Genomic DNA, 12222 nt, shown 5'->3' with positions numbered 1-12222 from the left:
ACCTGACCAACTATGACCAGCTAAAAAGTGGCCAAAACCCCTCTTAAACCAAGCTAGACCAGCTAAGACCAGCTAAAACCAGCCAAGACTAGCTTGACCAGCTAAAACCAGCTAAGACCAGCTAAGACCAACCTGACCAGAGGTTTTGACATTGATTTGAAAATGTGTGTAAGCAGTTGGAAAAAAATCGAAATTAGCTGGAGAAATAGACAGATCTATTATTATTTAATCAGCTCTGTAATCCACTGGATACATCTACATCTGCAAATGAAGGTTAAAGATCATTTGTTGAACGTGAGAGTGTCTGTTGACTCTGACTTTATGAGTTTGGCCACTGCCTGGAAGTACATAAATGTGTGTGTGTGTGTGTGCGATGTGGCCTCTGTCAAATAATCCCCACTGGGTGTTTGACAAATAGCAGGGGGATTCCTGCATTCCAGGAGAAAAAAGGTAGATGAGAAAAGAGGCAGGAAAAATCTTCGGGAGACCATCACATTAATCATTAGCAGACTTCAGCCGTGTGTGTGTGTGTGTGTGTGTGTGTCTGAGAATGCTGGTCATCTCAAGTGGATTTCCATATGTGCCTCCAAGGCAACGCAGACCGTATGGCCAACTTGCAGTTTTACTAAAGATGACATCAGATTAAACAATGACAGCTGGACAACATCAAATAATACATCATAGTTTGGCCTTATAAACTATATTCAGTACTTGGAGTTGCAGCCTAAACTCAGAAAGAAACGTAACGATTTGATGTTTGGTCAGTTTAATGGCTAATTCATACAAATTCATATGAAAATGTGAAATTTTGAAAAGAAGGCGTGGCACCAAACTCTAAACCCAACTGTCATTGGGGGAGGAGCAAATCATTCAAATGAAATCAGACAAATTTATGCAAATGAGTCATGAAATCAAAACGTTTTGAATTGCGGTGAGATATCTATGGGAACAGATAACTGGAGTTTTTCTTTTAAAAAAAGGAAAATTCAAATAAAAAGTTTCAAATAAATAAATTACATTTTAAAAAGTGTTGAAGCTACCAACATAGCAACATTTCTCTGGCCCAAACAATCAGGTTTTGCTTGGCCCACATGCCGCAGTGAATTACAGTACATTACTGGACCAAATCTGGCTTCCAGACAAGAGCCAAACATGGACCATATCTGGGCCAAGTCTCAGCCAAGTTAATAACTCATAACTGGGCCTGAACTGGGCCAGATAGGTTGGTGTGTCACGATTGCAATGAAATTGATAAACCCATGAAGCGCTGTGCTTTAGGCACACTATGGGCACGCTTTTTCTCAAAGTGACCTGATTGGTAGAATTTTTTCTTTACTCAAAAATTATTTTAATGTATTTTAAATGTGGGTCAAGACTGGCCAAACTCACATGGCCCACAAATCAATTTATTAAATCTGGTCCAAATACTAAGTTTTACATCTGGCCCAAATCTTGTGTGTTGCCTTAAAGACGGTGCCACCTCTGCCAAACCTGGGCCATGTTTGGCCCACATGCTGTATGCCAGTGGCAGATAAATGCCTGCTGTGCCTGCTTTATGCCAAATCTGGGCCAGAATTCTTTGCTACTAGAGTATGGCCGCACAATAAATAGAAAAAGGGTCAACAACGCAGATCAGGGAAGGACTGGGACAAAAAAATCAGCTCTGGCATTTTGGGCCAGAGCGGCCCACTATACAATCAAAATGCTACCCATCTGTGCACGCCCTTGAGTATATTTACCAACGCCTATTCTTAAAAAACACAAAAGCCATATATATATAGGAAATAATGAGAGTTGACTAATTAAAAACTTGTAAATTTGTAAAAAATGTAATTTATTATTAAAATAAAAGTATAATCCACACTGGAAGACCATCTTGTGTGTGCCTGTGTGTTTTGAGGGAGCCTATATTAAATAATGAACATAACAACTGCCTGTTTTTTGTGTATATCACATAATTTCCCAATAGTATGTGTAACCCCGCCGGTCCTACGCCACCCAACCTGCTTCGAGCTGGTATCGAACCGGCAACCTTCTGTATGGGAGTCTGTTGCTCTAACAAGAAGGCTAAAGACCATGGCCTCTTGCATCATTCGCTAGAGCACCTTTAGAGGTCAGAGGAGTGAGGTTTTACCGCACAGCACTTACTAGCTGGCCTCCGTTACATTCACCCCCCTAAACCTCACTCCCATCCGGGTCACGGCACCAATGTTTCCCACCTGTCCTACGCCACCCAACCCGCTCCGGGCTGGTATCGAACCGGCGACCTTCCGCATGGAAGTCGGTTGCTCTAACAAGGAGACTAAAGATCATGGCCTCTAGCATCTGTCGCTAGAGCACCTTTAGAGGTCAGAGGAGTGACGTTTACCTGCACAGCATTTACTAGCTGGCCTCCGTTACATATGCACCCCTATGATGATGAAGAAATACTAAGACCCAGCATTTTTTTACAGTGTACATACTGAATACGTTTAAATCTGCCGCATGCTTTAGTATCATGTACACTAAATAAAGGTATTCAATGATGATTTCTTGTATTAACTTTTTTTTTTCTTAAGTTAAGTGGTTGTAAACAATTGATTTGAGCTGAATTTGAACAAACAAATTAAGTTAAACATTGCTAAATTTAATTTGGTTCTTTAAATTCAACATATATAAATTGTTTGCAACCATTTTGCAGACATCATTTGTGTGTATTTTAATGCTATAAAAACACAGAACTGTTCTGATACTCTCTGTAGTCCCCAGGTCATTGATTTACAGAATAATACAATTACTGGGAACCAAACGAATCACACAGACAACAACGTAGAAAAAAATATACATCAACAGTTAAACGCTTTGCTGATGTGTAGTTTTGCTGTTGGCACAGGATATGAGGAGGCTGTTTTCTGTCCTCCAGCAAAGGAAGCAGCCGTTCCCTGCTGATCATTTTGGGTGTTATTCTGTTATCTAGCACAGACATGTGACACCGTTCACAATACTACACAAAGACACACACACATACAAAATCTGTGACTTTACCCAATCAAATAATGTTTTTAATCTGTTTTTCCTATGTTTTGTTGAGTATATTTTACTTCTTTTAATTATTTTTTCTTTCTTTTGCAACAGTGGAAAACAAACAATAGTTACTGCAACTTAAAATGTTTGCCTACACCAGAAACACTCTTTAAAAAGGAGTTGCCTCAACACCATACCAGTGTATGGAGCCAGTGTTTAAAACTGTTGCCACATTTGCCCAATTGGAAACCTGGAACTTAAATCTGTGGCACTTAGGGGAAAAAGTCCACAAAAAAATACACTGTAAAAAAAATCTTCATGATTTCAATGGTAATAAACTGTAAAAAAAGCTTTGGTAAAAATCTGTAACCTGTTTAACAGTAAGTTTCCATGATTTATATGGTGAATAAGCATAAATTCCAACCCAAGCTCATTCTGATAATGTACCCCTATATACAACTCTGGAGAGTGCCAAATACATCCCAGGAGGTATGCTTTTTGAGAACTCAAATTTTTCTCGCGAGAGCCATTCGTGCTCATGTATATCCACCAGAGGCCGCTGTCAACAGACTGACTGACTGACTGACCGATCGAAAGACCCACCCTACTCCTTCATTAAACCCAGGGCTTCTTTTGTGCAGGAACACGACAGATCCGGCACCTCTGAAATCTGATCCAATACCTAATTTTATCGATACCCCTCCTCGACCGCCCTCCGTCCCCATTTGCTGTTCACTTTCATTTTCTTCCATGACTCCCCAACCCACTTCACTTTCATCCGCGACAACCCCCCGCTATTCACGTTTCCCTCCCCCTCCCCCAAGGTTCGCAACACCTCTCCTTCCTCGGGTAACATGCTGGATCCGTTACCCCAATCTGTTCCGAGACCTTGGGATTCTTGAATTAAGCACTCCCTAAACCCAACCAATAGCAAAGACTATAGAATACACAAGAATACACAAGGCATGTCACAAAAGTGTAATGGTTAATATGGTGAATAAAGCCTTGCCCACTTGTACAGGAGCCAATCATCGATTGCTATACACTGACAATACTCCGGGAAAGGGGCTTAGACCAGACAAGAGTTTCTGCAGATGTTGTTGTTTATTTTTATTTGTGATTCCTAATATGAAATTCAGTAGTAAGCTTGACAAACAGTTTTGGAGAATTTGATGTTTCCCCATTCAGACAGAATGCCTGAGCATACTGCGTTACAGGTGTTTCAAAGATGGCTGCCAAGTGAAATGACTTGCCTTAAAGGGACTTTGCCAATAGTGTTTTCAAAAGCACCGATTGACCCGCCCACCCACATCCTTAGAGCTAACCGACAATTTTAAAAAGCAATCTAGACAAAAAAAGCCCTCACCCTTTACCACATTCTCACCCTGTTATTTACTTGTTTATTTTATTGGCTTCTGTTTTTGTCTTACCTGCTTTCAGGAACTGCTTTTCAATCAATAAAATTGGTTGGGTTTAGAGAAGGAGGAGGGTGGGTCAGTAGTCAGTCAGTCATTCAGTCAGTCAGTCAAACAGTCAGTCAACAGCGGCCTCTAGTGGGTTTATGCGAGAACAGCAGCAGCAAATGGCACTTGCGAGAGAAATTTGATGAATGAAAAAGCATACACAGTGGCCTCTCGTGGATACGCGAAAACAAAAACATATTTCACTGCCTCCAGAAACGTATATAGAGGTACGTTTTCAAAACGAGCCTGGGTTGGTGTCATGACTGTGATTGTCCACCAGATGCCAATGTAGTTCGCTAGCAACTCCCTGTGAACTACAGTGGTGAAAGAACTACATACCCACACATTCCTTCGCGCACACACCCAGTCTTTCATATATACTTATTTGCAATCACAGCTGTCTCTGTTTCCCCGTTGATTACCTGGACTATATATTCTACCATTCCACCTCTGTTTGTTGGTTCGTCGTTCGTCCTTGTTGGTATGTTGTTCCTGATCTTGCTCTTGTATCTTGTCTTAGTTGTTATAGTCTAGTTCTAGTTTAATCTGTTTGAGTTCCTCGTTTGTTTGTTTATTTCGTTACTTTGATTTTTGTCACTGTCTCTGCACTATTTCACATTAAAAATCTGCACTTGGATCCTACACCCTGTTTTTGTTGCTGTTTCAATCCCCCGAAACGTGACAGAATTGCAATACTTTAATTTGTGTTTCCATGAAGGTGTTTAGTTGTGTGAATGACACCGAGCTCCTTCTATACTGTATACTTGTACGTTTCTCTGCTTGTTTGTGATGAACATTAATGTTGTGTAGATGTTTATACTTAAAATCATTAGTGTATGACTAAAAAAGCCACAAAAATACAGTTATTCACTGTATAATTTTGATATTTATTTTTCATTCATATATAGACCATTTCAGTGTGCTCATGTCATTGGTCCATGAACACTTCCTGCTTGTTGTCAAACTATTTCTGTAACAAGAGGCGATACAATCCTAATGATGTTATAACAGCTATCGTAACATTATTTATCAACATGTGGAGCTTTCTGGACTTTCAGAAGCTATGAAAATTTAAAATGTAACAAAGGAAATACGTCAGGATCATCAATATTGTTTACATCCCTCAAAAATGGTCTATACTGCATTTTTAACAGTTAAATTCTGGCAACCACAGCCGCCTCGTGTGTTTATAGTAAAATTTACAGTCCTTTTTTTACGGTGCAACAAAAAACCCACACAACAAAAGCAGTTTGAACGTTTTGATAGAGAAACAAATGGCTTTCCAGTATTTCCAGAGAAGCACAGGCCTTCCACAACAACAGTGGACATTATAAATAAACCACAACATGAGCCTCTACAGCACTCCTCCACATAAAAGGACATCTCTGACTAATAAATAACCCAAACATGCTCTGTTTCCTGGCCGAGAACTCTTCTCAAGACACAAAAAACTGGTCTGTCATGTAACACCGCATCTCTCAGCTAGACAGGCTAAAAAAACACACCTTCATTAATGTGATCATCTCACAAATATAGAGCCATGCTTCTGTCAGGACACATGACCACTATAGAGACCAATGAATGAGCTAAATTTACAGAAACCAGGTCAATAGCATATGATAAGTGTGTATAGGATTTCAGTCCACATAATACTGTGTATTCCACTACTCTGGAGCTCATATGTAACCTGAGAGAACCCATTTCAATAACATCGCTGAATATAAACATGAGCCACGTATTTTACATGAAGGCATACTCACTGTCAAGCTCCATACTAGCTCAAACCAAAGCTTTCACACAATCGCGAGTTAACAGTTATAGTCTTACCAGCTGTCCAGCTCCAGCTCAAGCAGAGACTGGGTTTTCTCGGAGTTGCACTGCAAACACCACATATCTGCAGAGGAGCACGCGTCCACAACACACCAAACTCAACCATCACTGGATCCAGACGCTCTCCACAGCTCTGAAGCTCAGCGTGTGCGTGTTTGTCTGTGCGTGTATGTGTCCGAGGTCTGTGTGTCACATCAACCCGGGAGGAATTCACCAGCAGATCAGAAACCGAAAGGCGTGAAACACAAGCGCACTGCTTTAGATGTACGAGGCTGAACTTCTGGAAAAGAGGGGAGGAATGAGTGAGCATTCGCAGGGTGACTTCTGCACAGGCGGCAGAGGAATGCAAGTGGGAAAAAAAAGGAAGCGCCTCTATTAATAGAGCATATGAGAGAGAGAGAAAGAGAGAGAGAAGGAGAGAGATTCAAACCTCTTTATTGCTTTAAACCAACACCCAAAACCTAATCCAACTGAGATTCTGTTCTACATTTCAAAAGTACAAACATTTACAACACAAAAAAGGCAAAATGACCCCTAAATCAATTAAAGGCTAACCTAAAAAAACATAATTTCTTTATGTTATAAACCAGACATAACAGATTTTCAAGGGACCATATGTTTATAAATTCTTCTACATTTTTAGGAGACTTAATCTGGCTTTCAATAATCTGACCAATACTGTTTACATCACTGTCTAAAAACTCTCCAACTCTATTTCTGCAACTTGAAAGTCATTTCTGCTTGACCAAAATACAAAATTAAACAACTGACATATCCCTCTCCATTTCTGACAATATTTTAATATTTTTACACATATCTTTTCAATAATCTATTAGTCTTTATTTCTTAATTGTGTGTTTGTGTTTGTGTGGGTGTGTGTGTGGGTGTGTGTGTGTGTGTGTGTGTGTGTGTGTGTGTGTGTGTGTGTATATATATATATGTATATGTATATATATATATATATATATATATATATATATATATATATATATATATATATATATATATATATATATATATATATATGTATATGTATATATATATATATATATATATATATATATATATATATATATATATATATATATATATATATATATATAGTTGAAGTCAGAATTATTAGCCCCCTTCAAATTTTTTCTTCCTTTTTAAATATTTTCTAAATGATGTTTAACAGAGCAAGGAAATTTTCACAGTATGTCTGATAATATTTTTTCTTCTGGAGAAAGTCTTGTTTGTTTTATTTTGGCTAGAATAAAAGCCGTTTTAAACACAATTTTAGGGACACAATTATTAGCCCCTTTAAGCTATAATTTTTCTTGATAATCTACAGAACAAACCACTTTTATACAATAACTTGCCTAATTAACCTAACCTGCCTGGTTAACCTAATTAACCCAGTTAAGCCTTTAAATGTCACTTTAAGCTGTATAGAAGTGTCTTGAAAAATATCTAGTAAAATATTATTTACTGTCATTATGACAAAGAGAAAATAAATCAGTTATTAGAAATGAGTTATTAAAATTATTATGTTTAGAAATATGTTGAAAAAATTTGCTCTCCGTTAAACAGAAATTGGGGAAGAAATAAACAAGAAGAATATGTATATTCATTTCTTTTCTTTTCAGCTTAGTCCCTTTATTATTCTGGGGTTGCCACTCTGGAATGAACCACCAACTTATCCAGCATATGTTTTACATAGCAGATGCCCTTCCAGCTGCAACCCATCACTGGGAAACATCCATACACACATATACACTACAGACAATTAAGCTTACCCAATTCACCTATACCAAATGTCTTTGGACTTGTGGGGAAAACCGGAGCACCCACACGAACACGGGGAGAACATGCAAACTCCACACAGAAAAGCCAACAGACCCAGCCGAGGCTCGAACCAGCGACCTTCTTGCTGTGAGGCGAACATGCTACCCACTGCGTCACCGTGCTGCCCTTTTATATATCAATTTGAAGCTAAAATAGGTTTTGTAAAATACATGTTTTACATATTAAAAGAACATGTAAATTTATCGTTTTATTTTTTTAAATAACATATATATTTTATTTTTAACATATATATATATATATATATATATATATATATATATATATATATATATATATTTATATATATATAAATATATATATATATATATATATATATATATATATATATATATATATATATATATATATATATATATATATATATATATAAATATATATATATATATATTACCGAATGACCAATTAACCCGACGATTCAATTCAGACTAATATCTAAAAAGATAAAAGGGAATAAGTACAAAATATAATGTTTTCAGTGCAACAACGCTCAACATGGCATCCCAAATGACGTGGCGGACAACATGCTGCCTTCACCGCTGTCATGTAAAACAGTAGACCATCGCTTTTGAACTCAGAATATCCCTTTATTAAAGCATGCACTCAATAGCAATATTGCTAGCTTCTGTGTCAGTCTGGCTGCTCGTGCTGGCTCCGCCTCTGTTATATATATATATATATATATTATTTATTTATTTATTTATTTATTTATTTATTTATTTATTTATTTTCCATCTTAGAAGATAAATATCGAGAAGAACAATTGCCAGTAAAGTCACTAAAGTTATCCAAACTGCTTTCTGCTGATCTTGCAGTTAAACTTTAGAATAAGCAACAATTGATTAGGCCAGAATAATAATAATAATTATTATATTATTGCATGGTGGCTCAGTAGTTAGCCTCACAGTAAAAAGGTGGCTGGTTTAAGTCCTAGCTCGTCCATTTGGCATTTCAGTTTGGAGTTTGCATGTTCTCCCCGTGTTCATGTGGATTTCCTCCCGGTGCTCGGGTTTCCCCCACAGTCTCCCCATAGGTGAATTGGGTAAACAAAACTGGCTGCACTGTATGAGTGTGTGTGTGTGAATGTGAGAGGGTGTGAGTGTTTCCCAGTATTGGGTTGTGGCTAAAAGGGCTAAATAAAACATATGCCGGCGACCTCTAATAAATAAGCCGAAGGTGAATGCATGAATGAATGAATGTAATCCATACTTAATCCCTAAACCCAACCTTAACTGTAAATGATTCCCAAAACCAGAGGGGGATAATAGTTGGCTAACAATCATGTAGAAGTACATGAGCCTAAATGTAACAAACTGTAGACTTCGTCTTTAATACTGATTTGGTGTCTGATATGTTGATCCAGGAATATGTCCTTCTAAGTGTAATCCCACTAAGTGATTGTGTGTGCGCTTTGACAGTCCTCTTTGCGACAGTGTAAAGCTGGAGAAGTGGTGTATAAAGGTGCTGCAGGGATCACTAGCTCTCTCTCAATAATGGCTTGTAAGGCGACAAGAAAACGAGAACATAAGTACCAGATGGCCAACTGTTTCCTTCACAAGGACACCAATCACTGCGCCGCCATTGCTGGATAAAGGTGGCCACGTCCTCTAATTAGAAGAGGCGCTCTTCTCTCCCCGTGGAGAAAATGACTGCTTCCTTTAGTTCACTATGGCTAAAGCTTCAAACGCTTTATAAGTTCAGAGCAGCAGTGTGAGCACCACAAGTCAGCTGTTTAACGAAGAAATGACCCTGACGTGTGACAGAACAGGGCTATTTTATTCACTCGAGTTGTGTCCTGGGTAATGAAGTGCAGCTGTTTCGTCTTCAGACACACACTTACTGTATGCATGCGTCATCTGTCATAACAAACTCACCAGTCTCAGATATTTAGCAGAGAAACACAACAGTCATAGCTTGACTCAAAAGAAAAAAATACTATGTTTATACTGCAGGGCTGCTGAATGCTTGATTCTGTAAACAAAACCAGAACAACCTCTTCCTTTCCCTCACTACAACGCATGACAACCTCAAAACATTATGCGATTGTGAATGTGCCTCACATATTTTTTCCAGATCATACATCAATCTGATGTATGGGGTGCCCGAAAAAAAAGTAAAATAACGGATATTAAATCACAGAACTTTACTGTAAAATGACAAATGTTGAACTACAGAAATTTACTGAAAAAAAATGTTAAATTACAGAAATTTACCAAAAAATAACGAACAAAATACTGAATGTTAAACTACAAAAATAGCATAAAATAACGGACGTTAAATTACAGAAATGAACCGTAAAAAAATGGTCATTAAATTACAGAAATTTACCTGGACATTAAATTACAGACATTAATCGTAAAATAACGGATGTTAAATTACAGACATTTATTGTAAAATAACGGGCATTAAATTATAGACATTTATCGTAAAATAACAGACGTTAAATTACAGACATTTATCGTAAAATAACTGAGGTAAAATTACAGACATTTATCGTAAAATAACTGAGGTTAAATTACAGACATTTATCGTAAAATAACTGAGGTTAAATTACAGACATTTATCGTAAAATAACAGACGTTATATTACAGACATTTATCGTAAAATAATTGACGTTAAATTGCAGACATTTATCGCAAAATAACTGATGTTAAATTACAGACATTTATCGTAAAATAACTGACATTAAATTAGACATTTATCGTAAAATAACCAACGTTAAATTGCAGACATTTATCGTAAAATAACGGATGTTAAATTACAGACATTTATCGTAAAATAACAGAGGTTAAATTACAGACATTTATAATAAAATAACGGACATTAAATTACAGACATTTATTGTAAAATAACTGACATTAAATTACAGACATTTATAGTAAAATAACGGACGTTAAATTACAGACATTTATCGTAAAATAACAGACGTTAAATTACAGACATTTATCGTAAAATAACCGGCGTTAAATTGCAGACATTTATCGTAAAATAAAGGACGTTAAATTACAAACATTTATCGTAAAATAACTGACATTAAATTACAGACATTTATCGTAAAATAACAGACGTTAAATTACAGACATTTATCGTAAAATAACCGGCGTTATATTGCAGACATTTATCGTAAAATAAAGGACGTTAAATTACAAACATTTATCGTAAAATAACCGGCGTTAAATTGCAGACATTTATCGTAAAATAAAGGACGTTGAATTACATACATTTATCATAAAATAACAGATGGTAAATTACAGACCTTTATCGTAAAATAAAGGACGTTAAATTACAGACATTTATCGTAAAATAACGGATGTTAAATTACAGACATTTATTGTAAAATAAAGGACGTTAAATTACAGATATTTATCGTAAAATAACGGACGTTAAATTACAGGCATTTATCTAAACGTAAATTACATAATTTTCCTTAAAATACCAGCCCTTAAATTGCATAAATTTATCTTAACATTAAATTACAGAAATTTACCATAAAATAATGGCCGTTAAATTACAGAAATTTATTATAAAATAACAAATGTTAAATTACAAATGAAAAAAAATTTAAAAACAAAATGAAATAAACTGACATCATTTCATATTTCTGCCCCTAATGTGCCTACAGTTGGTTACAATTGAAAATGCTCCCTTCTTTTGACCACTGGGTGGTGCTTTAATCATAGACTTTTTCCGCAAAAATATCTACACGCAATTTCCAGCATGGCCAGCTTTATGGTAGCAATACATCTAACATCTAAACAATCTAAGAACAGCATAGTCTAGCTATTATGTTTAACAAAATCATATTTAGTGTTATGCACATTAAGGGGGTTTAGTTTTTAATATTTTGGTTGCCTATTCAAACTAAATGTTTCCACAGATGCTGTAATGTCCTGAGTTTAGGTGAATTGTAACTGTATTTGCTCATTTGGTTTCCTCAGTAGTAAACATGCTTTTCCACAATAGGTTTTAGAAAAGGTATTGTTGTTTTTATCCTTTTGAAAGGCACTTCAGGACTCTGTTTATCAGCACATATTTCTCTAATTAATTCACAAGTATTAGATTTCATCAACTGGAACCCTAT

General features: G+C 36.4%; 2 protein-coding genes across 9 annotated transcripts in view; both read right to left on the bottom strand.

The window, feature by feature from the left end:
- zgc:113278 overlaps positions 1–12222 on the bottom strand; it is an 852580-nt gene that overhangs the window by 438362 nt on the left and 401996 nt on the right. The window lies entirely within an intron of this gene.
- Positions 1–12222, bottom strand: part of iqsec1a (IQ motif and Sec7 domain ArfGEF 1a) — a 127511-nt gene that overhangs the window by 47629 nt on the left and 67660 nt on the right. The window contains exon 1 of one of the 7 annotated variants that reach the window (XM_073937937.1): positions 6294–6647. The exons of the other annotated variants lie outside the window; for them this stretch is intronic. Within the exon in view, the coding sequence (XP_073794038.1) occupies positions 6294–6358 (65 nt within the window). The 5' untranslated portion in view covers positions 6359–6647. Of the gene's footprint in view, positions 1–6293; positions 6648–12222 lie in introns of those variants that run through there. 7 annotated transcript variants of the gene reach the window in all.

This window comes from Danio rerio, chromosome 23 (assembly GCF_049306965.1).
Source record: "Danio rerio strain Tuebingen ecotype United States chromosome 23, GRCz12tu, whole genome shotgun sequence".
In the NCBI taxonomy this organism is placed as follows: Eukaryota; Metazoa; Chordata; class Actinopteri; order Cypriniformes; family Danionidae; genus Danio; species Danio rerio.
The sequence above is the reverse complement of the archived record's forward strand: the minus strand, read 5'-3'. Positions and strand labels throughout refer to the sequence as shown.